At 57.9% G+C, this 24,467-nt stretch overlaps 8 protein-coding genes across 8 annotated transcripts; 5 read left to right on the top strand and 3 right to left on the bottom strand.

Annotated features, from left to right (window-relative positions):
- The first annotated feature begins 122 nt into the window (after window positions 1-122).
- On the top strand, window positions 123-1,072 carry GGTG_10312 (hypothetical protein). Its single transcript, XM_009228184.1, has 3 exons — window positions 123-263; window positions 340-467; window positions 542-1,072. The coding sequence occupies exons 1-3, from the start codon at window positions 256-258 to the stop codon at window positions 649-651; spliced, it is 246 nt and encodes an 81-aa protein (XP_009226448.1). The 5' UTR covers window positions 123-255; the 3' UTR covers window positions 652-1,072.
- GGTG_10311 (hypothetical protein) lies at window positions 916-4,057 on the bottom strand. The gene is made up of 4 exons (XM_009228183.1): window positions 2,526-4,057; window positions 2,387-2,456; window positions 1,831-2,317; window positions 916-1,723 (listed from the first exon to the last, which is right to left on the bottom strand). Exons 1-4 carry the CDS (start codon window positions 3,622-3,624, stop codon window positions 1,376-1,378), a joined length of 2,004 nt encoding a protein of 667 aa, XP_009226447.1. The 5' UTR covers window positions 3,625-4,057; the 3' UTR covers window positions 916-1,375.
- Window positions 4,058-4,149: 92 nt separating this feature from the next.
- GGTG_10310 (nucleolar protein 12) lies at window positions 4,150-6,313 on the top strand. Its single transcript, XM_009228182.1, has 4 exons — window positions 4,150-4,275; window positions 4,354-4,420; window positions 4,494-5,501; window positions 5,569-6,313. The coding sequence occupies exons 1-4, from the start codon at window positions 4,253-4,255 to the stop codon at window positions 6,067-6,069; spliced, it is 1,599 nt and encodes a 532-aa protein (XP_009226446.1). The 5' UTR covers window positions 4,150-4,252; the 3' UTR covers window positions 6,070-6,313.
- Window positions 6,081-8,662, bottom strand: GGTG_10309 (tubulin alpha chain). The gene is made up of 5 exons (XM_009228181.1): window positions 8,435-8,662; window positions 8,031-8,089; window positions 7,662-7,972; window positions 7,072-7,575; window positions 6,081-6,940 (listed from the first exon to the last, which is right to left on the bottom strand). Exons 1-5 carry the CDS (start codon window positions 8,444-8,446, stop codon window positions 6,456-6,458), a joined length of 1,371 nt encoding a protein of 456 aa, XP_009226445.1. The 5' UTR covers window positions 8,447-8,662; the 3' UTR covers window positions 6,081-6,455.
- An 889-nt stretch (window positions 8,663-9,551) lies between these two features.
- Window positions 9,552-11,665, bottom strand: GGTG_10308 (hypothetical protein). The gene is made up of 4 exons (XM_009228180.1): window positions 11,209-11,665; window positions 11,063-11,134; window positions 10,502-10,987; window positions 9,552-10,223 (listed from the first exon to the last, which is right to left on the bottom strand). Exons 1-4 carry the CDS (start codon window positions 11,281-11,283, stop codon window positions 9,672-9,674), a joined length of 1,185 nt encoding a protein of 394 aa, XP_009226444.1. The 5' UTR covers window positions 11,284-11,665; the 3' UTR covers window positions 9,552-9,671.
- A 128-nt stretch (window positions 11,666-11,793) lies between these two features.
- GGTG_10307 (hypothetical protein) lies at window positions 11,794-13,646 on the top strand. The gene is made up of 3 exons (XM_009228179.1): window positions 11,794-12,254; window positions 12,321-12,603; window positions 12,773-13,646. Exons 1-3 carry the CDS (start codon window positions 12,150-12,152, stop codon window positions 13,087-13,089), a joined length of 705 nt encoding a protein of 234 aa, XP_009226443.1. The 5' UTR covers window positions 11,794-12,149; the 3' UTR covers window positions 13,090-13,646.
- A 430-nt stretch (window positions 13,647-14,076) lies between these two features.
- GGTG_10306 (hypothetical protein) lies at window positions 14,077-19,993 on the top strand. The gene is made up of 3 exons (XM_009228178.1): window positions 14,077-14,878; window positions 14,960-17,923; window positions 18,078-19,993. The coding sequence occupies exons 1-3, from the start codon at window positions 14,551-14,553 to the stop codon at window positions 18,740-18,742; spliced, it is 3,957 nt and encodes a 1,318-aa protein (XP_009226442.1). The 5' UTR covers window positions 14,077-14,550; the 3' UTR covers window positions 18,743-19,993.
- Window positions 19,994-22,470: 2,477 nt separating this feature from the next.
- On the top strand, window positions 22,471-24,361 carry GGTG_10305 (hypothetical protein; the record flags this gene model as incomplete). Its single annotated transcript, XM_009228177.1, has 2 exons — window positions 22,471-22,478; window positions 22,567-24,361. The coding sequence occupies 2 exons, from the start codon at window positions 22,471-22,473 to the stop codon at window positions 24,359-24,361; spliced, it is 1,803 nt and encodes a 600-aa protein (XP_009226441.1).
- Between the last annotated feature and the right edge of the window lie 106 nt (window positions 24,362-24,467).

The raw sequence follows: 24,467 nt of genomic DNA, 5'->3' as shown, positions 1-24,467 counted from the left end.
GGGCTGCCGCCTCCTCCAACTGTTTGTGGGGCCCAGTCAAAGAGTGGGGTAAAGCTAGCAACGCGGTACCTGCGTGGACAGCCTCCTTGGCGCACGCCTATCGATTGCTCAGTCGTGGGGGCGAGTCATATTGGCGCAGAGGTGGGGCTGACAGAATCCCCTCGACAACTCTGAGATCGCCCGAGCCTTGCCGACGCAAGCATACCAGAATAGATACCTCAGAACGTTGTCGCCCACAGCTCATTTTTACCAACGATGGCAGGGTATGAAGATGACCACGCCAACAGGGTGTGGTGAACTGGGAAGTGGCACACCTGCTAACACAGCCCATCCGACCAGCGTCCAAGGATCTGGTTACTACGACCGCCAATACCGCCAGTCCCCTGCCTTGATCCGAGCTCGCCGCCCATATCTAGTGAAGAACGCAGTCACTGGCATGGCGATCGCTGCTTTCGCCGTCGGAGTCTGTTCGTAACGTAGTCGTCCTACTCGCCCCCCTCCTGGTCCATACAACTCTGACTGGTTGCGTACAATCCTATAGACGCCTACACTATCCACGCCATCGGTCAGGACGAGTTTGAGGATGTCAAGGTGCCAGAGACCCCGAGGGCATCGGAAATAAAAATGCAGCGCCCACAGGCCTCCAAGTGATAGACTTAGGCCCTCGGCTCGGAACCCCCCAAGGCGGAAAAAAACGGCATATCTCTCCCATCTGCGTCTGATGTAGCCTCGCGTAGCGGACATTTGCCGAAATCGTGGATCCGATTCACACATCTGGCTTGGGGCTTGGTTCTCAGGGAGGGCGGGAATAATGGTCCCCGGTGAGAAACCAAGCATATGCCAGGGCGTGGGATCACGGGTTCAGCGGCCTGCACACGATTACACGGGGCGCTAAGTGCTCAGCCGAGTCCTGAGGCCATGTATATACCCACATTGAAGCCCTGGTCAAGGGGGCTCAGTGGTATCTTTCACTTACAAAAGCCAAAGTTGCAAACGACACATCCCCACTCATATCTATTTACGTACCTATAGCCCCAAGACATGTTCTACAGAGCATGAAGTCGCGGTACGGAGTAGTATCGCAAGCTGACCGAACTTGTAACCGTTGACACTTCACGTAAACACATATATGAAGTCGGGATAGTAACCGAGATGAACGGTTGGGAGACAACCAAGACAAGGAAGAGAAAGCGCTGGGCTCAAGTCCCGGACGACCGCCAGAGATGCGGGAATATGGGTATCCATCCAGACACGTAATAGTCGGCAAGAGGAAAGGAAAGGCATAAAAGTGCGGTGATGTAGTACATGTGATGAAGAACACAAGGGGAAGATAAAACACCTGAATCGCAAGACAAGGGCTTATTTGATCTGCCGATCACGCGTTGGCCTCAGGAGCGAGTACTAATCCTGGTTTGTGCGGCAGGGGGGAAAGCCGCGAGGTTCCGTCAATGATAGACGGATGATCCGAGTGCTCGTGACGTCTCGAAGCGTGAGGGTGCCGGTGAGGATGTGGCGCGAGTGCTGGACTGTTTGTTTGGGCGGTTCCAGGGGTCTTGCTTTGTGGCCGAGGATGTTGATGGGACGGGTGACTCGGATTCGCCCAAGGGGTTTGCTTCAGGAACTCAGCACCTGCAGGGCCGAGAATCCGCTCGTTTGGAATAGCACCATAGTCTTGAAAAGTGGCCGCGACTGCGCCGGCATGGTGGACACCTCTCCGTGCTTGCTGAGGCAAGCGTTAGCAACACCGCCGATAGCGCTTTGCGGGGAGATCGTGCTCTAGTAGTGTTGAAGCCGCAGTGCCTCGGCTTTGTCGATGGCACAAAGACTTACAGAGATCTCCTCAAGGTCGTCTTCGATCTCGGCCAGGCTGGCGCCAGCAATCTCAGGGGCTCCGGGGAAGCCACGGTGCTTGGCAATGCCGGACAAGATAGAAACCTCCTTGTTGTAGGCGATGGCCTGCTTGAGTGCTTTCGGTCTGGCATCCGGGTAGCGCAGGCTGAAATCGGCAATGTTGTTCGCATGGAAGCGCCGCTGTTGTTGTATCCGGTACCACTCGTCACCCAGCTCTTCCAGGACCTCCTCCCGGGTTTTCCGTACGTCCTGGTAGTACTGTGACATGATCTGAGCTCTCCCGGCAACAGCCCACCGCTGGAGTGACTCTTGGTTGAGCTTATATTCGGCCTCGACGATCCGAAGCTTATCGTCGCGACGAGAATCCACGCTATGCATCATAGCCAAGTACTCGGGGTGCGTTGGCTCCGCGGCCGTGAGCATTGCTTCTTCCTCATTCAGGAGGCGGATGCGCTCTTCGTAATATCTCCAAGGATGGAACTCGTGATTAGCGCTACTAACAACCTCGACTCTGTCCGCCTCGACTGATACTCACTGGTCTCGAAAATCGGCGAACGACTTTTCTAGCTCGAGAATGAACTCTTGAGCTGCCTTCCTGCGTCCCACTGTTGGCTTGTTTGTTAGTGAGGAGGCACAATCATCTGGAGAGTAAGTGGCGCGGTTGGGGAACCTGCATTCTTCTTCGTCTTTATGTGAGGTGTCGGCATCGCCTTCGTTGTCCACGTCGACATCGGCCTCCTCGTGGTCAACATCTGCGTCGACCTCGGCATGTTCATCCTCCCCAGGTACGGCGCCCTGTTCGACCCGTCCGGATCCGGGGGGATTATCAGCACCGTTAGGGTCGCCAACATCGCCGCCGCGGGTCTGCTTTTCCTTCCTGGCCACGCTGCGCTTGGATCTCGTCGGGCTGACTGCCTCGCGCTTGGAGGCGCGCCCACTCGGAAGCACCTCATCTTCCGAGTGCTCCCCACTCTGTATATCCACTGGGGTAGCATCGGCGTCATCCGCAGTACTGGCAATGGTGGTGGTCTCGTCGACGCCATCTGTGGCTATTGGCACGGAGCCAATGCGCTTTCTGACTGGCTGGTCGGCTTCAACGCATTCCGTTGCGGGCGACCGTTTTCGCTTCCGAGTGTCCGAGGTCGAATTTTTGTTCGAGTCTAGGGGGTCATTTCCACGGTCTGACGACTGGCTACCTCGACGCCGCACATCCCTCGACTTGGGTGGCGTTTTAGCAACAGGAACCTCCCGGACAGGCTTACGGGCCGCCGGGGTCGCAGAGGATTCGCTGTCACTCTGGTCCTTTTCAGAAGACGACCCAGTGCCGTTGCCCGAGCCACCACCACGGCCTCTTGCGGCAGCCCTCGTTTGTTGATTTAGCTTGCTCGGACTGGCCTGGAAATCGCGCCCGTGGTCAACGCGAACAGGTGAGCCATTCCTGGAGGCTTTATGTTTGGCGGGACTGTCATACAGGCGCTCTGTCTCGGCCTCTGAGTCGTTGATGTCGACGTCGGACAAGTTGGAATCGTCGTCATGATCGCCGTCGTCGGGACCGCTCTCTTCGTGGTCTAGGCTCGTGGACGTGTCTCCCTGGGCACCGTAGTCGCCGCCAGGGTTCTTGCGCATCAACTCGAGATCCATGATATCAGAGTCGCCATCCTTGTCCTCGACATCGCTCAGAGGGCTTGACATGTTACTAGCGCTTCCCTCGTGCAGGGCCGGCGCCGGCGGGCTAGAGACCGGAGTAGGGACGACGGCATCGCGGACAGCCATGGATAGACGCGGCTAAGAGAGGTAGCGGTCGGCAGTGAGGACGTCGACAAGGACCATGCGGGTTTTGTTTGCATCAGTGTAGAGTGGCGCCGAAATACGGGCGGGTTTCGAGGGAGGACTGGAGGGTTGGCGAAACCAGCGGCGCTGGAGGCTGTCAATCAGACAGTTTGAAAGCTAGGAATGCGACGATGGGCGGAGTGCAAGGCTATCGGTTAACGGACTAGATACTTTAGAGAGAGATTGCAGTCGCGAATGCCACGATGAACCAGGGCAGGGCAGGGTAGGCGCTGCCGTCGTATTATCCAATGTTGTTTCTTGTGTGCGGAGTGTCTTCGGCTGGGATTCCCGCGTGAAGAGGGCATGACAGCCTCCGAACGCAAGGTCTGGAGCAGCATCCCCGACTTCCGCTTGCGCCCACCACCTACGCGCCCCGTCTTGTCAGGCGGTGTAAAATGGCACAAAAATTGGCAACCCCCCAGCTCCGCTCTCGAAGCAGGTGCGACACCGCCTTGACGTCGCGTGAATCTCAACCCCTGGCCAAGCTCTGGTCGCAGCTTTTTTTTTATTGGCAGAAAAGAAAGTCGCAACCCCATCCGTGAGCAGTCTCACACATTCGGGCCAGAGCAAAATGGCATCAAAAACGGCAGCCAAGTATGTTTTCCCTGATATTCCCTGTTCGAGTCGCCCTTATTTTTCTGTCGCTAACTTACACCAACCATTCTCCTTCAGGCGCAGTTTCGCGCGACCATCGAGCAAGGCAGTAGACCCCGCTCTCGAGGCACTGTTCGCAACGAGTGTAAGCGCCCACAACTACATCGAAAGACGGAATCCCTCATACTTTGGTTCTGACCTCATTGGAAACCAAACAGGCTGGTCCGGTCGACCCAACTCGGAGACCGCGGTATTCCGAGAGAACATCGCAAAATCCGGACGAGGTGGTGGACAGTGATGTCGCATCGGGCCACTCACCGGAGTCTAGTAGTGACGGCGAAGATGAATCCTCTTCCCCTGGAGGCTCTGATGCCGAGTCTGATGACGAGATACGAGCCGCCTCTGCACAGCCAGCTGTCCCAGAGAACCCCAGCCGCAAGCGCAAAAGGCAACAGCCCGATGCCCATGATGATTTAGAGAGCAGGTACTTCCGCCAACTCGCCGACGATGAAGACCACACCCCCAAAGCCGCGAGGCCTGAGCACAGCGAGAGTGATGCCAATGAACTTAGCCCTGGGGGCTTGGTCCACGAATCTCTATTGCCTAGCTCGGAGAAGTCTGAGCTCGACAAGGCCGCAAGGACAGTGTTCCTCTCCAACGTCAGCACAGAGGCAATCACGTCGAAGGCAGCCAAAAAGCAGCTGCTTGCCCACCTGTCCTCTGTGTTCAAGAAAGATGCATCACCTCCTCAATCGATCGACTCACTCCGGTTCCGATCGGTGCCCGTCGCGACGGCTGCCATGCCCAAACGGGCCGCCGTCATCACACAGGCGGTCATGGAAGCCACCACCAAGTCCGCGAATGCGTACGTTGTCTACTCTGATACTGCGGCCGCCCGTGTGGCCGTTGCGAGTTTGAACGGCACTATTGTTCTCGAAAGGCACCTCCGAGTCGATAGCGTCGCCCACCCGGCGCCAGTGGATCACAAGCGGTGCGTGTTTGTGGGTAATTTAGGCTTCGTTGACGACGAGACCGTCATGAATACCACCGTCGACGATGATGGCAAGGAAAAGACGGAAAAGCGCAAACGGACAAAGGTTCCCATGGACGTTGAGGAGGGTCTTTGGCGCACCTTCGGGAAGTCCGCAGGCAAGGTTGAGAGCGTGAGGGTTGTGCGGGACCAGACAACGAGGGTCGGCAAGGGCATTGCTTATGTCCAATTCTATGTGAGTCAAGTCTGATGGGCTCCTCGCCAGTCCTAGAATGCTAACAGCCAGCGCTTTTGCCGTGCAGGACGTAAACTCGGTCGAGTCCGCTTTGCTCCTGGATGGCAAAAAGTTCCCCCCATTGTTGCCTCGCGCCCTGCGCGTGACAAGATGCAAGGCACCTCATAAAACGCTGCGGGCAATCGATCGTGCCAGCAAGACCAAGGCCACTGCTCTTGCCAATTCCCGGGCAAAGAGCACAAAATACGTCCGCAAGGTCACGGTTGAGGAGCGGACGGGCGCTGGCCGGGTCGGCAAACTACTTGGGCGTGCCGCAGCGTCTCGCTCGGGAGGCTCAGAGAAGTCGCGCGCCCACAAGGGAAGGAAAGGGGATGCGGTGCCGTCGACTGCTTTGCTCAAGACCCCTGAGGAGATTATCGAGGGGCATAGAGCAAGTGCCAAGGATGGCAAGCCGAAGGACCTAAGGTTCAAAGGTAGCAGGAGCAAGAAGGATAAGCAGCCTGCTTCGGGAAATCAGAAGCGGCGCGCCCTCCGAGCGGCAAACTGGAGCAAGAAGGGGTCCGGGTGACCATTGACCTCGTGGTCAAACCCTAGAACGAAGTATCGAGGTGGACGGAATAGACACGGCCAGGTACTGAAGAATTCTAGATGGGGAGGCGAGGGAATAGAGGTAGTTACATATGACATACACTAGCTCTAGCTGTAGGTTCGCCAGAATCTCAACCGGGGCACCTGCTCATTCAGCTTAGTGGGTTGATTGTCCACAAGTTACCACACCCAGCGCAAAACCAAGTCCAAGTCCAAACCTCGGTTATGGAACAAACCAATCAAACAAAAAGCACTTCTCTCAGCGTGCAACAGAAGTCAGACCTGCTTCTCATAGTTGTCCACATACACCACGGAACCATGATGCGCGCATCCTGGGGTCCAGCCGGACGGGACCGCATGTCAAGCCTAGTACTCGGCCTCACCCTCCTCAGGCTCGAACGACGAGTCCGCAGCGACCTCTTCGTAGTCCTTCTCCAGAGCTGCAAGATCCTCCCGGGCCTCGCTAAACTCGCCCTCCTCCATGCCCTCGCCAACGTACCAGTGGACGAAGGCGCGCTTGCTGTACATCAGATCGAATTTGTGGTCCAGACGGGACCAAGCCTCAGCAATAGCTGTGGTGTTGGACAGCATGGACACGGACCGGTCAACGCTTGCAAGGGCGCCGTCAGCGGGGGTGGCCGACGGAACAGCCACCGGCTTCTGGTAGTTGATGCCAATCTTGAAACCTGTAGGGCACCACTCGACGAGGTTGAAGGAAGCCTTGGCCTTCAGCGCAGCAACCGCCGCGTTGCAGTCACGCGGGACCACGTCGCCACGGTACAGCAGAGCCACAGCCATGTACTTGCCGTTTCTCGGGTCACAGACAACCATCTGGTTGTTAGGCTCGAAACCTTTTGCGTTTTACACGTTAGCAAAAGCGCTGGGCTTTTCGCGTGGGCCCCAGTTGTGAAATTTATTTGGTCGTTTTTCTCTCTCTCGTTGTGTCTCACAAGCCAGCCAAGCAAATCAACTAGAAACTTACATTGGAATGTCAGATCATGGACCTTGAAGCTCTCATGGGCACTCTTGGTGGCAGATATGACCGGAGCGTAGCTGATCAGCGGGTAGTGGATACGTGGGTAAGGAACCAGGTTGGTCTGGAATTCGTTCAGATCGACGTTGAGCGCTCCGTCGAAGCGCAGGGAGGAGGTGATGGAGCTGACGACCTGAGCAATGAGACGGTTGAGATGCTCGTAGCTGGGACGCGGGATGTCGAGGTTCCGGCGGCAAATGTCATAGACAGCCTCGTTATCGACCAGGAAGGTACAATCCGAGTTCTCGATGGTGCTGTGGGTGGAGAGCACAGCGTTGTAGGGCTCAACGACAGCCGTCGAAACGCGTGGGGCCGGATAAACTGCGAATTCTAGCTTCGACTTTTTCCCGTACTCGGTAGACAGACGCTCAAGCAGTAGGGCACCGAAGCCGGAACCGGTACCGCCACCGAAGGAATGGAATATCAAGAAGCCCTGGAGAGAGTTGCAGTTGTCTGTGCGGAGCGTCAAGTCAGCTTCGCCCGATGCAGCAGGAGTGGCATCGCTCATAGATGCTCGCATAAGGCCAGGGGGGGCTCACCGGCAACACGTCGAATGCGCTCGATGACATTGTCGACCATCTCCTTGCCGATCGTGTAGTGACCACGAGCATAGTTGTTGGCTGCATCCTCCTTGCCGCTGATCAGAAGCTCGGGGTGGAAAAGCTGGCGATAGCCACCGGTCCGAATCTCGTCGATGGGTGACGGGTCCAGGTCGACGAAGAGAGAGCGGGGAACGTATTTGCCACCGCTGGTCTCGGTGAAGAAGGTCTCGAATGAACCGCCCTCCGCGATGTCCTTCGCATTCGGGTCCGGCTTGCCGTCGTGACCAAGCCCGTGCTCAAGAAGGTAACTATAGATCTCGTTAGGCAAGTTTTGTAGACCAGCGGTGCACTTATTGGCAGTCTCACAGTTCCCAAGCACTGTTTCCCAGCTGGGTACCAGCCTGGCCGAGATGAAGATGAAGGACCTGACGAGAGAGGTTGTCTCCTTGTCAGCAAAATATCATCGCGAGTGCCTCCCAAAAAGTGTCGGCTGCCACGCCCCCTCCCATCCATTGGCGGCACGAGAAATGTTCGCAGCCTGCCGCCGGGCACATATCGAGAGCTTGGCTGTCGCCGCTGCCGCTAGCGTCTGGGGGCCGTTTGGAGATAAGTGGATAGGTATGTAGGGAGATGGGAGTCCATATGCTTCGGCAAGGCATCAAGGCGTGAGGATCGAGGCTGGCCGAGCTGGGAAGTGAGGTATAAGGCAGGGCGGTACAGGTCGGCAGGTCGACATGGGCCGGTTTTGGGGCTACAAACAGAGAACGTACTTCGCCTTTCATGGTGTTGGAAGCTGCAGGAAGTTGTCTCAAGTCGATTGAGAAAGTTAGAAGCTAGAAATGGTAACACTTGCTAGGCACTGCACGAGCAAAGAGGAGCCGCAAAAATATCCGTTCTCCACGAGAAGCGGGATTGGGTCGGGGCGTTCTTCACCTGGACCTTGCGAGCGGTTCGGGTGTTTGTTGGAATGGGATGAAGTTGTCCGGATGGGAGCACGTTGCAGGTCAACCTTCCAGCTGCCCGCTTCCTGGAATCACATTAATTTGTGGCTCCGTTTGGAATAAGGGAGGGGCGGGCAGCTCTCCTGCAGAGGTCCTTGCCCCACCTGATGGAGCATCCAAGTACCTTCACATAGCCAGCATCGGCTCAGGCTCTGCGCTGGCCTAACAAAGAAACCCAGCCCCTCTGTGCTTGCTCGTCTCCTCACCGCTTGGATTCAGACGTCCCGCCGCCACCATCCCCAGGCGCGAGCTAAGGAGGGGCGTGAAAGCTAGTTGGTTGAGCATTGGGCCACCGCCTCGGTTCGCAAGCCGCGGCAGCTTGTTAGAACCCAAAAGGAATGGCTGGGAACCGAACTAGGAAAGGATACGTACATGGGCGTTTACCTACTCGGTCTGACACGTCCCTACATTGACCTCCAGAGGGTACCTAAATCCCGTCGGTACTACCCTACCTACTCAGTGTCGAGATAGCAACAAGACACGAGTCTCAAATGTCCAGCCTGCATAGCTAGCGGGTATGCCTAACTTGGACACATGGGCTGGGGGGAACTCGACACGTCGGTTTGCCGTCATTGGATCCACGACTATCGCGCAATTGCACCCCTGTATCCGAAGCAAAGATCCAGGGGAGCACATTGACGGCTGACAGCCCAGCCAAACGTACCCTTATCCTCCATATGCACATCCTGGTGATGGTGTGCGGAGATGCCGCATCCAGGAGGTATGACATGGCACTTAGGCATAAAAACCGAGTTGCATATAGTCACTCCCATAAAAAGATGAAACTCGTCATGACACAGGAAGCAAGCACCAAGCGCAGAGGGAGCCCACATATCATGGGCACCACCAAAAGCGCTACCTCACAAGCACATATGCATAACCAAGATGAGCGAACAAGACAGGTTAGTGAGGCCGAAGCGACCGTATAGATCATTCACACCAGGCCTACTAAGGCCGAAGGCTGTGATATCTCTTTCGTACAGCACTTCCCAGCTAGCAGGTGACCTCACCCTTTGGCAGCGCCAGCTTTGATCAACAGGATATCTCCATCCTCGACAACATAGTCCTTGCCTTTGGTCATGACCTTGCCCTTCGCCTTGACTTCTGACTCGTCACCAAGCTCCTTCAGGACCGAGAAGTTGTACACGATGACTTGAATGAAGGTCTTCTCGAAATCCGTGTGGATGACGCCAGCGGCTTGTGGTGCCTTGGTCCCGTTACGGATTGTCCATTGCCGCACCTCATCCGCACCGCTTGTGAAGAAGCTTCCGAGGTTCAGAGCCTTCCGCATCTGGAGGATGACCTTCGGCAGCGCAGACTCGGCCCCGACCGTTTTGCACTCCTCGGCCACCTCGGCATCCGTCTCGAATCGCGTGAGACGCTCCTCAAAGGAAACCGAGATCGGGATGATTGGGTCACCGGTGGCGTGCTCTTTGATCCACTCGGCAATCTTCGGGAGGTGCTTGTTCTTCTTGCGAATATAATCCTTCTCCGAGAGGTTCACCAGGTAGACCACAGGCTTCGCGGTAAGCAGAAACAGGGGGTTGATGACCTCAATCTGCGCACAGCCACCAGTCAGCGAATTTCTCGGGGTCCGTCTTTCAGACTGTCACCCTGCACAAATAGCCCATCGCGCAGCCCCTTCGCCAGTGTAAAAATCAGAGCAAATTTTATCTCAGGACATTCTCTGCGTTGTTTGTGAGAACGTTCGACGAGCTGGGTTTGAGAGATCGGGCCTCCTGGCCCTTGGTCATCATAAAAGGTGACGGGGCTGACACGATGGGAGTAGAGGATAACGAGCCGAGTTGCAAATGGAATGGCAATGGATGAACGAACCTCTTTGGGACCCCATGTGCCCTTCCGGACTTCTTTGCCGTCCTTTAACCATGCGAGGATCTTCTCGATGGTTGCCTCTTCCTCCCTGGCCTTCTTGGCCTCGAGACTCTGTCCACCCTGGCGCGTCTTCTTCTTTTGGTTCTCGAGAGCCTTCTCGACGAACTCGATGTCCTTTAACCTGAGCTCCTCGCTGATGATGTCAAGATCACGCGTAGGGTTGACGTCTCCCTCGACATGGATAATCTCGGCATCATCGAAGCACCGGACAACCTGGAAGATGGCATCGACAGCGCGGATGTGCGACAAGAAGGCGTTGCCGAGACCGGCACCTGTGGAGGCACCGCGAGTCAAGCCAGCGATGTCGTAAACAGTCAGGTTTGCAGGGACCCGTGACTTGGGCTGGTACTTGTCGCACAGCCAGTCGAACCGCGCATCAGGCACGATGACGCGCGCCTCTTCCGGATCGATTGTTGCATAGGGGAAGTTCTTAAGCAGGCACCACAAATGTCAGCCGCATGCGGCAAAGAAGCCAAGCACTCCAACAATGTGGCGTTAACTTACGGCTGGGTTGCCCAAGTTGCACTTGGTAATGGCTTGAAAGAGGGTCGACTTTCCAACATTGGCCAGGCCGACCTGTCGCGCGATGACGGTTAGATACCGGGCCAGAGATCTGTCGCCGCCCCGGCCAGAGCCGAGCTGTCACGTACGATACCGCTCTTCAGGTTGTTGCCGGGGCGGCCTAGGAGGATCTTCTCCTCTACAACCGCCTTTTTGGGTGCCATCCTTTTGGTTCGTGATGACTGGGCGCGCCCAGTGGTGTAAATAAAAGTCGCGCAAATGATCTTAGGCTTGGTGAAAAACGCAGGCCTGGCTGCGGCGTGGTCTAAAAGGTGGGCAAATGAAACGAAAAAGGGCCGAAAAAGTATTGAAGTCGTTGTGACGACGAGATGGGAGCAACCCTGGGCCCCCGCGGGAAGGGGAAAAAACGGCGAGCGGGGTACGCAGGCCGCTCTAAAGGGAGAGAGGCTCGGCGGGAGCAATGCTCGAGGGGTAGCTGTCCTGCAAAGCGGCAGCGATTGGCCAGCCAACTTTTGGCACGATTTGTGCGGGAGTGGTGGTGAGGAAGCAGGTGCAAGCTCAAAAGCTCCTGTGGCAGCGCCCAGATAAAATTTGCGATCAATTCTTTTGACGGGCTGAAGCGGGGCTGGTCATGTGCTCAGTCATGTGGAGGATGTTGCTGGCAGATGGGAAGTTCAGCTGCGGTGGCGCGGGGCTCCCCAGTGTCATGCACATGATGACGGTGACGCTGAGCACAGGCATCCAAGAGCCTCGTTGCCAGTCATCCCGCCATCTCACAAATCGACAGCACGCTTTTCGACAGCCAACTGCAAGCCGTCAAAGCACACTGCGACAGCGGGCGGAAACAGAACATCGTACCTTTGGTCCGGAGTTTGCTGTCACCCCTAATCGTACATGGGAACACCTGACGCTCAAATCTCCCGACACCGTGACTTGACTTGCGCGTTGCATCCACTCCCCAAATTAGCGGGCTGTCTCTCTCACAGCCACCTCTTTATCGGGCTTCCTAGACAAGGGTAACGCGCACTGCTCAAGCGAAGGCGACTTCACTCGCCGGTTCGCAAAGAACATGCCTCCCAAGAAGCCGAACAGGCCGACTCGACCAACCCACCGGTCGAGCACCTCGATAGGTTCAAAGACGGAAATTATAATCAACGTCTATGACCTGCTACCCGTATGGTCTCCTTCTCTGGGTAAGGACTTGGCTTGGGTGCATACCACTGACAAGTCCCACTCACAGCCCGGAAGACTCTCATCAGTCCTTTGGACGTGCGGCACCTCATTGCTACACTCAGGTGTCGTGATCAACGGGAAAGAGTACGCCTATGGCGGCCACGACAGGCGTGGTGTCACTGGGGTGTACTGGACCAAACCCCAAACCGAGCCTCCGGGTGGAGTGTTCAAGTGCGAGATACTGCACGGTTTCACCTACATCCCGCCGAACGACATAGATGCCATCATACGTGATGTATCGGAACAGTTCCGCGGGACGGCGTACAACCTATTAACCAGGAATTGCAACCGTACGCAACATCCCCACAACACCCTTTCTCTCTCTTTTCGCTGCGTGCTATGATCATATGAGGCGGGACGGTGTGTAACGTGTTACACCGCCAACACGGCCCCCTTCCTTCTTCTGTTTCACACAGTGATATTGTCGATTTCTGCCAAGACTGACTTATGTTCTCACAGACTTCACCTCATACATGTGCCAGCGATTGACAGACCGTCCGGGCCCTGGCTGGCTCAATCGCGCGGCGAGCATCGGTCTGGCCTTCCCATGTATCGTTCCAAGACAGTGGATTGAGCCTCCCGATTATGACCTTGCAGATGGGGAGCTTCTAGCCGACGATGATAGCGAGTACGACGGGGACTCTTCCACAGAACAGTCAAGAATGCTGCGGAGCTCTTCAGATTATCCCAGGCTTGTCGGGATAAGTGAGGAACGTCTAGACCCAGTTGGGTCAAGCAGTGGAGGCGAGCGAACCAGATCAAACAATAATCGGTAGGGTGGGATAGCTACCGGAGAGTGTGCCATTATGGCTGACGGCGATTCCTTTTAGCTGGTCCGTTATTTCTTGCTACCTTTGCGTCCAAGTGGTATAGGGATTTACTCTTTTCCTTTCTATCTTGCGTTTAGCGATTTTAGCGTCCTATATCAAGTCGTGTCTTCTTCCACATACCCGGTATGTTTGCCGCTCATCTTCAGAGAGGTGAGTGGGTTTGTCGTTTTTACCTCTCTCTTGGTTATTCACTTATATTGCCAGCTTGGTTACTTCTGTCGTCTCCTGTTTGCAGTTCCATCGTTACACGCAGCCCCAGAATGACATATCAGCCTGGGTACCCTGGAACAGATACGTCCGAAATTAACGTTGCGCAACACACTTCACCCAATTGCTCCGGTATCTGGTAGTGGGTGGTACCCTTTTCGCATGATATGTGCCCAAGCAACCCTTCATGTTCAAGACCCAGCCAGAATCTAGAGTATGCGCGCACGCTTTTATAAAGCTTTCTGGAAACAAGCAGCAAATGTATATGTACCTATCACGAGAGCTGCATCTTAAAGTACATGCTGTCGCTCATTTGTTTGTCGGCTCACCGGGAGGTTCCTTGTCACACTTTCCTCGCTGGCGCAAGAGCTCGGTTGCCAAAGCACATGCATGCCCAAAACACCACCCAGACCCGCTCTTGTGGGCCCTGATCGGCCAACTGCCTGGCACCAGGGGCCCAGGCTGCCAGCTACTTTGGGTGGGTAGCTTCCCGTCAACAGGCAGGTTTTTGGGAAACCATTCGTGATGGTGTGATACCAGCTATGGGCTTCCAACCAAACGACTAAACTTGACATCGACTGCCAGTAGTTTGCACTTTGAGTCGCTCTATACTGTGCTATGGCCGCCGCGCATTGGTCTGAATACTGTCCCTCTTGACCAAAGCGAGATACCTGGTAAGTACTAGGTACCGGGCAGGTATTTATGTACCATAGATAAGCTTGCATGGGACCGTGCAACCTCCAGCTATCATCTTCACCTGGAGCAGGTACCCCGTGCTTGTTTTGGGGAACCCGCAATTCACACTCCCCTCACATCGAGCTGCATTCCATCAGGGGCGGCTTTCATTCCATTCTAGTCGTTCAGCCCCATCCTTAACTGTCACCGTCATCATCACCCGCACTACACTGCACATTGATCTGGCTCTTCCTCATCACCTCCTGGCCATATTTACCTCTAGTCAGCGACGACAACTGATTCCGACACCAACGTATAGGCACTCAGTCCTGAGTCTCCGTCCTCAACCTTCCTGCCCGGGCGGATCTGATGCACAGCCTCGCTCGTCCGCTGCGGTAGCTGGTGTTTGCGGCACCCCTGACTTGCCGCCGCCCCCGAGCCTTGGTGATCGACACGACCGGAAGCTTCGGCTCGATGCTGGAGTCCTGCCTCGCCCCATACACACGAGAGCCTCACGCCGAGTGAATGCAACCATTAAACCCCTTCCTCGGCGCCTTCTTCAAAAGCTCGCTGCCGGCCCAATGCAGTCCTGCCACCCACCACGTCCTGCTTGTCCCCGCGACTGATGTGCTCCTCACGTCCCGCGATGCCGAGAGCGGCGGCTCTTTGGCCGAGTCTGTCGCATCCGAAGAGTTTCTAGCGAGCCATGTGCTTCGCATCCCTCCTCTCGCCATAGGCAAGGAGGGTGCGCAGGCGCAGAACCTCTGTGAGATGAGGGGCAAGGCGAAACAGTACAACACGGTGAATAATCGCAGCATCGTGGTCAAGGACAACCTGGTGTACAGCAACAAAGGTAGGTCATATCCCACCTAGCTCCTCACCTGGAGAGGCCAGCCACCCATTCCTAACCAGAGACCACCGTGCTGGCCATCAGGCTTCAAGAACCTCGCCCATGCGACCCTCCTCGGCGATGCGATATGGTATTCGGACACGCTCGAACCCCGGCCATGGCTGGTCTACTACATCTCGCAACCTCTCGTCGGCTTCTGGGAGGAAGTCAAGATCGTTCCCGCCATTGTCCCTGGCCGTCCTCAGATAGCCGTACTGCCAGAGCCGGCCGCTTCTCCATCCTCGTCCAACGCTCGCAACGGCCCGGCTGCTCCGCGCAAAAAAGACATCAAGAGCTTCCACGACCTCCTCAGCCACTTCCCTATAATAGCGCGGCAGATGCAGCCCGGCTTGGAGAAGCTCCTTCGTGAATTCACTACGGCCTTCGAGCGCCCTCTCCCTCCGCCCCCGTCGTCGCCGTACATACCCGATCCGGAGCCTGACGGTCCCATCACAACAGCGATTAAACGAGCGAGGTCAAACAGTACCTCTGCGAGCAAAAGCCCTGTCATTGACGAATCCAGTGCTATACCCAACCCCGAAGACATATTTTCTGACGACGACGAGGATGTCATGAGAACCTCCCTCGAAACAGCCGTCACCGCCGCCATCGATCTATTCCAATCTGTGGATAAACAGCAGCTCTCTCTCCTCGGGGCAACGACGGATCTCACCGGGCCAGTGGCTGAGAGGCTGATAGAGCGATATGTGGCGGAGCATGTCCACCACGTCCTCTTTGTCAGACTTGTGGCGCTCAAGCAGCGGGAGGATCTGGAGCTGGATGCCAAGATTCGCCAGATGGGCTGTATCGACATGTCTCAGCTCGGACTGCCCATCGAAGGTGGCTCGCGGGGGAGGCGCGAGCTCACGGCCAGGCTTGGACAGGCCGTGGAGGAGTTTAGAAAAATCGTCGATGCCCCATGTCCTCAAGACATGATGGAGGTGCTCCTGTCGACCCTTAAAACGGTGACGTACGTGACAGACTCACCGCCACAGGCCGTCAGTCATAGCGCTGGCTCAGCGCCCCCAGAAAAGCCGATACTCACGATAAACGCCGACACGCTCGTATCCCTGCTGCTCTTTGTCATTATTCGATCCAGGGTGCACCAGCTCCAGGCGCGGCTCTCATACATCCGACACTTCATTTTTATAGACGACGTTGAGAACGGCGAGATGGGTTATGCTCTGAGCACTCTAGAGGCCGTCTTGGTTTACCTGGATCGAGACTCCGGGGCCCTCCGCCGCTCGAGCCGTCGCAACCAATCATTATGGGACGCTGCAGCGAAAGGGGATGTTCGAGAGTTAGGCAGGTTGATGGAGCCGGGCGCCTATGCATCATACAGCGAGGAGGTTGTGGAATCTCCACCTTCCAGCCGACGCGCCTCCAGCAGCGACTTCTCTATGTCCAACGGGGTACACTCTCGACAGTCGTGCGACATCCTCTCCATGTCTGAAAAGTTCTCACTGGGCTCCAGCCTTGCCCACGTCTTCCCGTTCCGCGCGAATGGGGTTGATGGCACCGGAAACTCTAGCTTGCTACCGGTGAAACGGGTCAAGAAGGTTGCCATGGACATGCGGAGCATGTCTAGCGGATCTGAGTTCTCCTTCCACTCCCGGGCTACTAGCGTCGGGACCCTAGGCAGCGTCTTCGAGGCCGACACGTCTATGGAAACGCTGTCGCAAACACACAACCCCAGAGGCGAGTCAGTGCTCATGATCGCGGTGCAGAACCAGAGACATGATACGCTCGAGTATCTCTTCTCACTGCCCGGCCTGTACACAGCCCAGTTCGTGCTTGACGACAGGAACAATGAGGGAACCACGCTCCTTAGCGCCGCCGTGCAGTTGGGCCACGCGGAGCTCGTCAGGGTCATCATCGGCTTCCTTGAAAGCGCCGGCATCGACCAGCGGGGCCTCACAGAGTATTTCGCAGTGCAAGACATATGGGGTCGCAGCGTTGGGCACTACCTCTTCCATGCGCCCTTCCTCATCGATGACTTTGGGGCATTGGTGCCGTGGCGACAGAGAGACAAAAACGGGCAGACGCCCCTCTTTGCGCTTTGTCGGTCTTACGACCACGCCATGTACCTCCAGATGGTTGGCGGTGCCATTGACGCGGCTACCTACTCCCAGGCTGATGGACGGCCGCTTCACTTGGATCAGCACGTCGACGCCAAGGGCAACACGCTGCTCCACATCGTCAACAACGCTCAACTGGCACTCCGGATCCTGCAGAGCTGCGACGTCGACGTGAATGCAACGAACGAGAAACAATTCACCCCGCTCATGGTTGCCAGCAAATACGGTCGCTTCGAGATGGTACGGGCCTTCTACAGCGACCCTCGCATCGACTTCGCGGCCAAGGAGCTGCGCGGACTGACGGCGGTCGAGCTGGCCAAGGACGACGACGTGCGGAACAAGATCGATGACCTCACGCTCTTTTCGATGCCGGCTGGGCCCGACATGCGGACCACAGCTGTGGTACGAGCCTACTTTGTCGAGGATGCTACCATCAGGTTTGTGCTCAAGTCCGGTGCACCTGTCGACAAGCACAGCTACGCCGTGACCACTTGCCGCAGGTCTCTTGCCGACTTTGAACATCTGGCCAGCCTTCTGGCCATGGAGAACCCGGCGTCCTGGATACCGTCAATCACCGGGCTCAGGTCTCCGTTCCAGCTGCCGTCCAAACCTAGCCGGGCAGCGCTCAAGGACCTGCAAATGCGCATGGACTGGTTCTTGCGCATAATGTTGACGCATTCAACCTTTGCGACTCACGAGATGTTGTGGGAGTTCTTTCTCGTGCCAGATCTGCAGGCCGACATGATGGACCAGCGCAGCATTCTCAAGGCCGAGACAAGGGCGGAAAAGGTCCGGGAGGAGCTGGAACCGCTGGACGATGTCCGCGAGGTGGAGCGGTTCGTCGACCACGCGCTCGAAATGGTCCGCAGCGTGGACTACTCGACCAAAAGCGTCGGCAGGCGGATGAATACTGTGGGCATTGCTGCCACCGGTAAGCTCAAAGCCCGACCTCTCACCCTACCCACGCCTCCTGCTCCTCCTGCGAAGCCCATCACGGGGAGAGACTGTTTAGGGCCGGCGGGAGAGGAAGGATGTCAATTCGTTCCTCTTGTATTTTGGCTGACCGTAATCGCCTGTGGTTATAGACTTTTTCACATCATGTCGCATATTCCAACGTGCGCTTGCCACGTTGAGTTTCTTGCCTGGGTCTCACCTTGCGGCATTTGAGATTTACGCCAGCGCCATGGCGCCACCGACGATCAGCCCCCATATGAGCTTTCATGCCGCTTTTCTGGCGGTACAGTCAACAATAGAAGCCATATTGGCGGCGCTGGCGCGACCGCACAAGCTGATCAGCCAAATCGAAAGCACGCGACGACAGGCCGAACGTAACTATAATTCCCTCAACCGGTCAACCAGGTGGCCTCTGGGCCTGCTGGACGACACGCGCCAGCGGATGAACGAAGAACGTGAGGAGAAGCTGCGGCAGAGTCAGATGGAAGGGAGAAACTTGTCCAAGGAACTCAAGTACAGTCAGCAGGTAGTGGCTGGAGAGTTAGCGGGCTGGCAAGACATGCACGAGAAGGTGGGCCGGAAAGCTATCAGAGACCTGGCCAGGGGCATGGTCGTGATGGAGCGGATGAGGCTCGAGGGCATCCGTAGGGCGCTGAGGATGGTACAGGAGTCGGGGCGGTCATCGGAATCGAGCGGCTGGCCCTTGGGTCCTCCAGACCTCTCGGGGTCGAGCGCCCAGGATTCACCAACAAGCGGTGAGGGCCGGGTAATGGGAAATGGTGTCGGGGAGCCGTGACCGACCAGGGGCGGTCCTCATGGCCAGGCGACACAGTGACTAACGGACGCGCCTCAAAGGGACGCGTTACATCAAGCAGCACGCGGCTAATGGGTCCGACGATGTGTCGGGCCCAGTCTTCGGCGGCGAACCAGCGAAGCCGGACCGGAGAGGTAGATCAGGGAGGATCACGTCGGAAGCCCACGCCGATATACCGATATCATGTACTAATTCGTGGCTGTAACGAGCTAGAGCCGGGCTGAATACAAGCTGGATTGGGGGCTCGGAGACTGTCACACAAGGTCGAATACAAGACCTGCCGGCGTCCTGGGCTGGCAGATGACTCCCTCGGTAGGTAGGTGCTCGCGAGGCTTGCAGGAGGGCTGGAGATGCACATGGGCGGGCGTGTTTCAGGGTAGACCAAGTTGGACAAGCAGCAAATGCGGGCATGGGATCGCTTGGTGTGAGTCAGAGGGGAGCCCATGGATGTTGGTGACCGTAGAGGCAGACAAGCTCCCAACCTTCCGACTTTGCAGGTCGCACGATGGGTGAAGCTAGCACAACGGACCGGAGCTGCAGCTCTCTCTTCCTAGGCGCAGACCGGACCCAGGGATCGGCAGACCGGAGACCACCAGGACAAGAGTCAAAGGACCAAAAAAGGGCCGGCCATGCGGAGGTTTCGTGGGTCCTCCTCCTTCCCCCACCCGGTGTGGCTTCCTTTCTGATATGCCGCATCTGCACGAATCCTTGGGGGATGGAGGCACTCAACTATGGTGAGTCACCCAACGGGCAGCGACAAGGGGGTTGAAAATGTTTCGAAACAAAAAGAGGGCTGGGGAAACATGGGTCTGGATTGGATGCGCGCAGGCCAAGGTGCTGTTCTTTTCCACGCACTAGTGGTGGATGCATGCACATGCAGTCTGGGTTCATGCAGCAGGGAGCCTAGAGCTGCCCCATTGGCTGTCGCGGTCGCGCCAGAGGAGCACGAGCTCGGCTGGACGTGGGTGGGGTCGCGTCTGGAGACGAGACTTTGTTTTTTCCGTCCATTGCTCTTCTTATTGTTATTACCGTAATCGTCTTCCGCAACTCGCCGCTCTCCTCTTGATAACCCCAGCCACAGTCCTAGTTTCAGTTAGGCGAGAGAAGTGCGGCTACAATTCAGCACCAGCCCAAGGCTGCGGTCAGGATACGCACCAATGTGAAAGAAATGAAGCAAATAGACTGAAATATAGAGTTGACCAATGAATATCATTTACATCAATATTTGAGCCAAAGGGAATTTCAAACGCGAATCCGCCTGGAGCAGTGACACACCGTAGCTGGCGTCTAAACATCAGTGTTAATTTCGGTGTACGGCTTCCCGCGCAGGTGACTGCCGAAAGGTCATGTCGAGACACTCCCGGCTGCTGATGGCCAGGCCACCTGGACGGGATATACGGCTCCCGAGGCCCTGCTGCACTGCTGCACGGCAGATGAGGGCCAGGTGGCCGTCTCTGGCCTTGGGGCCTCTAGCAATCTCGCGAGGCGCCTACCAAGAGGGCGAGTCGCACACCGGATGTCGTATGCGCTTGCAAAAAAAAAAAAAAAAAAAGGCATATTCGGTGTCCACATCCAAGGCCTGTCTGCCTTGCTCGCCCCCCCAGCCGGCCTGGAAACGACGATGACGACGGCGACTATGACAGAGTCGCGTGCCGCCGCATTGCAAAGACCCGGCGGCCAAATGGGGCGGTGCAGATTCCCTCTCGGTATAGACGGCAATTTCCCCTTCGCGCGCCTCAGGTCAGACAACAGGCCCAAGACGCTGGGGGTTTTGCCTTTTTGTTGTAAGCGCCCGGCTCGGATGCGGTAATACCCTTGCGTGCGGGACCCTGGGCCGGGTGGGCGCAGCAGGCACTACCGCCGCGTGAGATTATCCAAGGTCGTAGCCGCCCGCGGTTAAGACGAACAAGCGGCTAGCCGCTCTGGCGGTAATCGCCCAGTCGTGTTCCAGACGCTTTTGCCCTGGCCGCTGGGCCCACACCCCGCCGTGCACCCTGTGCGGATCGCCCGCCAGTGACGAGCGCGCAAGCCGGGGGCGTGTCCACCGCCGCGGGCCGCCAGGGGCACCCCTCTTTTGTCTTGCGCAGTGTTTGGTCCTTCTAAACGCGCTCGTTCTTTTGCGGTTCCCCAGCGCAATTTTGCCTACCGCTGACGGATATTGCAATATCGATAGTCGCCTCGCCCTGGACGGCCGAAGCCTTGGATGCTCTGGGAAAACTTTGGGCAACACGACATAGCAAAAGACCCGTCGAATCTCGGGGTCCCGCCGCCAAAAATAGCTAGGTCGAGAGCAAAGGTTGAGGCAAGCCCTGCCAGGGACGCCATTGCCATGTCATACGCAGACGCAGGAGACGCTGTCCACACAGGGTCTGACCTGTCCCTGTGGGTTTACGCCGGTTCGCTGCCCCAGAAGGGGTGGTGGTGGTGGTGGTGCACCGCTGCCCAAGCTCCCAAGTGCGATGGAGGGCAGCAGAGGAGCCCGAGCTCGACAACACGGCTGCGTCGCGGGGGTGCATGCCACGCCTGCCACGCCAACATCGGGCTGGACGGATAGGTATCCCTAGGAAACGACCGCACCCGTGGCGCGCCCAAGGCGAGGCGACAAACCGCAACCGCGTGTCGGGCGTGGAGAGCACGAGCGATACCGACTTTTCTCGCGAAGCCCTCTCCCCCCACCTCTACACGCACAGATCCTGGCCAGGGTAGCACTGGCGAATGCGTCTAAATATGGGTGAGTCAGAAAGGCGGGCTCCTGGTTGGCTGCCCGCATGCCATGGCAGCGGGCATCGAATTGGAGGTGACTCTTCTCCCAAGATGCACTGGGGGCCTTGGCCGCCGACTCCCGCTTATACCTAGCACTGTGCTCCAGGCGGGTGCATGGCGCGGTTCCCACAGTCTCAACCGCACAACCGCACCGTCTTGGTCGTTTGCTAGAGCCCAGCACCCCGGCTGGCACCGTCCGGCCCAGAGGGCATCTGCAGCCTCCCAGTGGTCAACGCCTCCCCCCTGTCGACCCCCCCTCCCCAGCAGAGCTACCCCCAGTTGGGCGGGTGTCACTGTGGTTGCTGGCACGAATACTACGCCGGCAGTGGCCCGGCCTCTAGCCATGATTATCCGCCAGGCCAGGCCAGACCTCGCCTCGCACGATACCCTCCCAGGTGCGTCGAACGGGGCTGGCCACATCGTGGCCGTCTACTGATGCGTCTCCCGGATGGCTTGATCGTGCCTCCGCGTTTCAGGTTTATTTTGATCCAACTGGTCAGCCCTCTGGTATTGGTGATGCAGTCTCTGACCAGCCGAGGCGGCCGTGGCCCATTATCATAAGTACGCCCGCTGCCCCACGACTTGGGAATACCGTCTTCTCCTGTCCTCACAGCCAGTCCTTCCAAACCCACAGCCGTTTCTTGTCTCATCTCCTTCCTTCTCTTTTTCTCTCTCCCCCTCTCCTTCCTCACCCCTCCTCCCGGGCTTGCCCGTCTCTCGACCCTCAGCCAATCATTCCTCCACCACCGCTCCCTTCCCCATCCCGACTTCTCTGGAGAAGTCTCAGCCAAACCAGCCCCCGGCCGCCGACCACCAAGAGTTTCGTCTGTGAAGCAGGACTTCCCGAGCTCGACATCGATACTGCGGCATCGTAATACCCCACGACATAAACCAGCGCATATACCCCCATACCCTTGCTCTTCCCGCAAGGCCCAATATTGCCCAACATGTCCACGTGAGTACTGATATCTCCTCTCCAACACGCAAACCTCTGCTTGGCGCAGCCCGAAACTGACATGCCATATTCTTTCGTCCGATGATAGTCTGGCAGCGGATCTTTCCTTTGACTTCACATTCCCGCCCTGCGAGCCTACCACACCTCCGAGCTTCTCTTTTGACCCGTCGCTTCTTGACATCCCGTACAACCCTGGACATGCTCGGTCCAGCTCGCAAGGCTCCGTCTACTCTTTCGAGTCGTCGCCCCCCGACTCGACACTTGACTGCCCAAGCACGCGGATGACCACGCCGGCGAGGTCACCTATCCGCACCCACGGTCCCCTGTTGCTGCCTAAGATCCGGAGCCAGGACCAGGCGATCGGCCACGCGGCCCCTCGCCCCGTCACAGCCTCCCCTCTCAAGCGCATGAGGATATCTCCCGCCCCGAGCCGCCCCAACAGGTTCAGGCCCAGCCACGCGCGCAGCTACACCAACCCGGAGACCATTCGGTACAGCTCCAATGTCTTTTGCCCTCAGCCCATGGCCGTGCAGCCCCTGCACGTGTCGGGCATGATCGAGGATGCCGCCAGCTCGTCGCAGCTGCTGTGTTCCCCCGTGTCCTTCGCCCCATCACAAGAATCCGCCATCGCCATGCCGCCAAGGCGTGCGTCTTCGTGCGGCCTGGTCGACGGCTTCCCTGTGTACCGGCAAATGTCGTCGTTCAACATGGCTACCACCACGGCGCCTGGATCCATGTCCGTCATGCAGCCGCAGACCCTCATGCCCCAGGCGGACTCGTCCTTCTTCTACCACCACCAGCCACAGCAGGCGTATGCCCCTCGCGAGTCCTCCCCGCTCGCGTCGGCTGCCTTCACTCCCGAGGTTTCGGCCCCCACGCCTGGCCCAACCCGCACACTCCTTTCGTACCTCTCCAGCGCAAACCCGGCTCCGGCCCTGGTGCGCACCATCTCCTTCCCTCTCAGGGACCCGCACACGAAGCACTTCTGGTGGGACGTGCGGCAGGTGCGGCCGTGGACGAGCTTCAACGCCTCGAGCGTCTTGGCCCTTCCCGGCGCCGCCGCTCTCCTCTCCATGCCGGTGCCGGCCTCGCTCCTGCCCAGCGCGCCCGTGACACAGCGCCACCCGGAGACCGAGGCGGCACTGCACGCGGCCTACGCGAGCTTCTACCTGCCCAAGCTCAACGCTGCGCTGGCCTTGTCGAGTGACAGGCCGCTGCAGCTGTCAGTGCCTACCAAGAGCGGCGCGGCGGGCGCGTCGTCGTCCGAGTGCGCCTTTGTGGCCAACGTCAGCGGCGAGTCATCGTCGGCGGCGGCCATCTTCGGCGGCAAGCCGACGGGCCGCGTGGTGGGCCTCGTCAAGAGCTTTGACAGGTTCAACACGGGCATGCGCGTCGAGGGCAACATCAAGCGCGTCGAGTACCTCAGGGGGCTGGCACACCTGCACCACGTGATGCGTGAGCACGGATGCCGCTACGGCTTCATCCTCACCGAGATCGAGCTCGTGTTTGTCAGGAACGGCGCCGAGGGCACTCCGCACTTTGGCTACCTCGAGGTGGGGAGCACGCAGCTGGCGGCGCAGGGCGGCGACGAGGACGCCGGAAACGGCCTCTCCTCGCCTTCGCTCACGGCCTGCCTGGCGCTCTGGGGTCTCTGCATGCTCGCCGGCGACGAGGCCGCCCCCGGCCACGCGCACTGGCGCAGCGAGATCGGGGCGCCCGCCGAGGGGACGCGGCGCAAAGCCCTCCCCCGCGACGACTGGATGCCGCAGCCACAGCTGGCGGAGAAGCGTGAGGCCAAGAGGGCGCGCGGCTGGGTGCTTCCCGAGGACGCCGTCGGGCGCAAGGAGCTCGGCAAGCGGGGCGTGAGGTATGGCGGCTGCTGAGAAGGTGCGAGCAGCTAGGCGGCGGTTTCTTAATCATGGCTGGTTCCACGAACCCCCGCCTGGCTCTGATACTGGCTTACTCTTAATACCTCTCTTTATACTGGCC

This window comes from Gaeumannomyces tritici (genome assembly GCF_000145635.1).
Source record: "Gaeumannomyces tritici R3-111a-1 unplaced genomic scaffold supercont2.5, whole genome shotgun sequence".
In the NCBI taxonomy this organism is placed as follows: domain Eukaryota; kingdom Fungi; phylum Ascomycota; class Sordariomycetes; order Magnaporthales; family Magnaporthaceae; genus Gaeumannomyces; species Gaeumannomyces tritici.
Note: the sequence above shows the minus strand (reverse complement) of the source record. Positions and strands in the feature narration are given on the sequence as shown.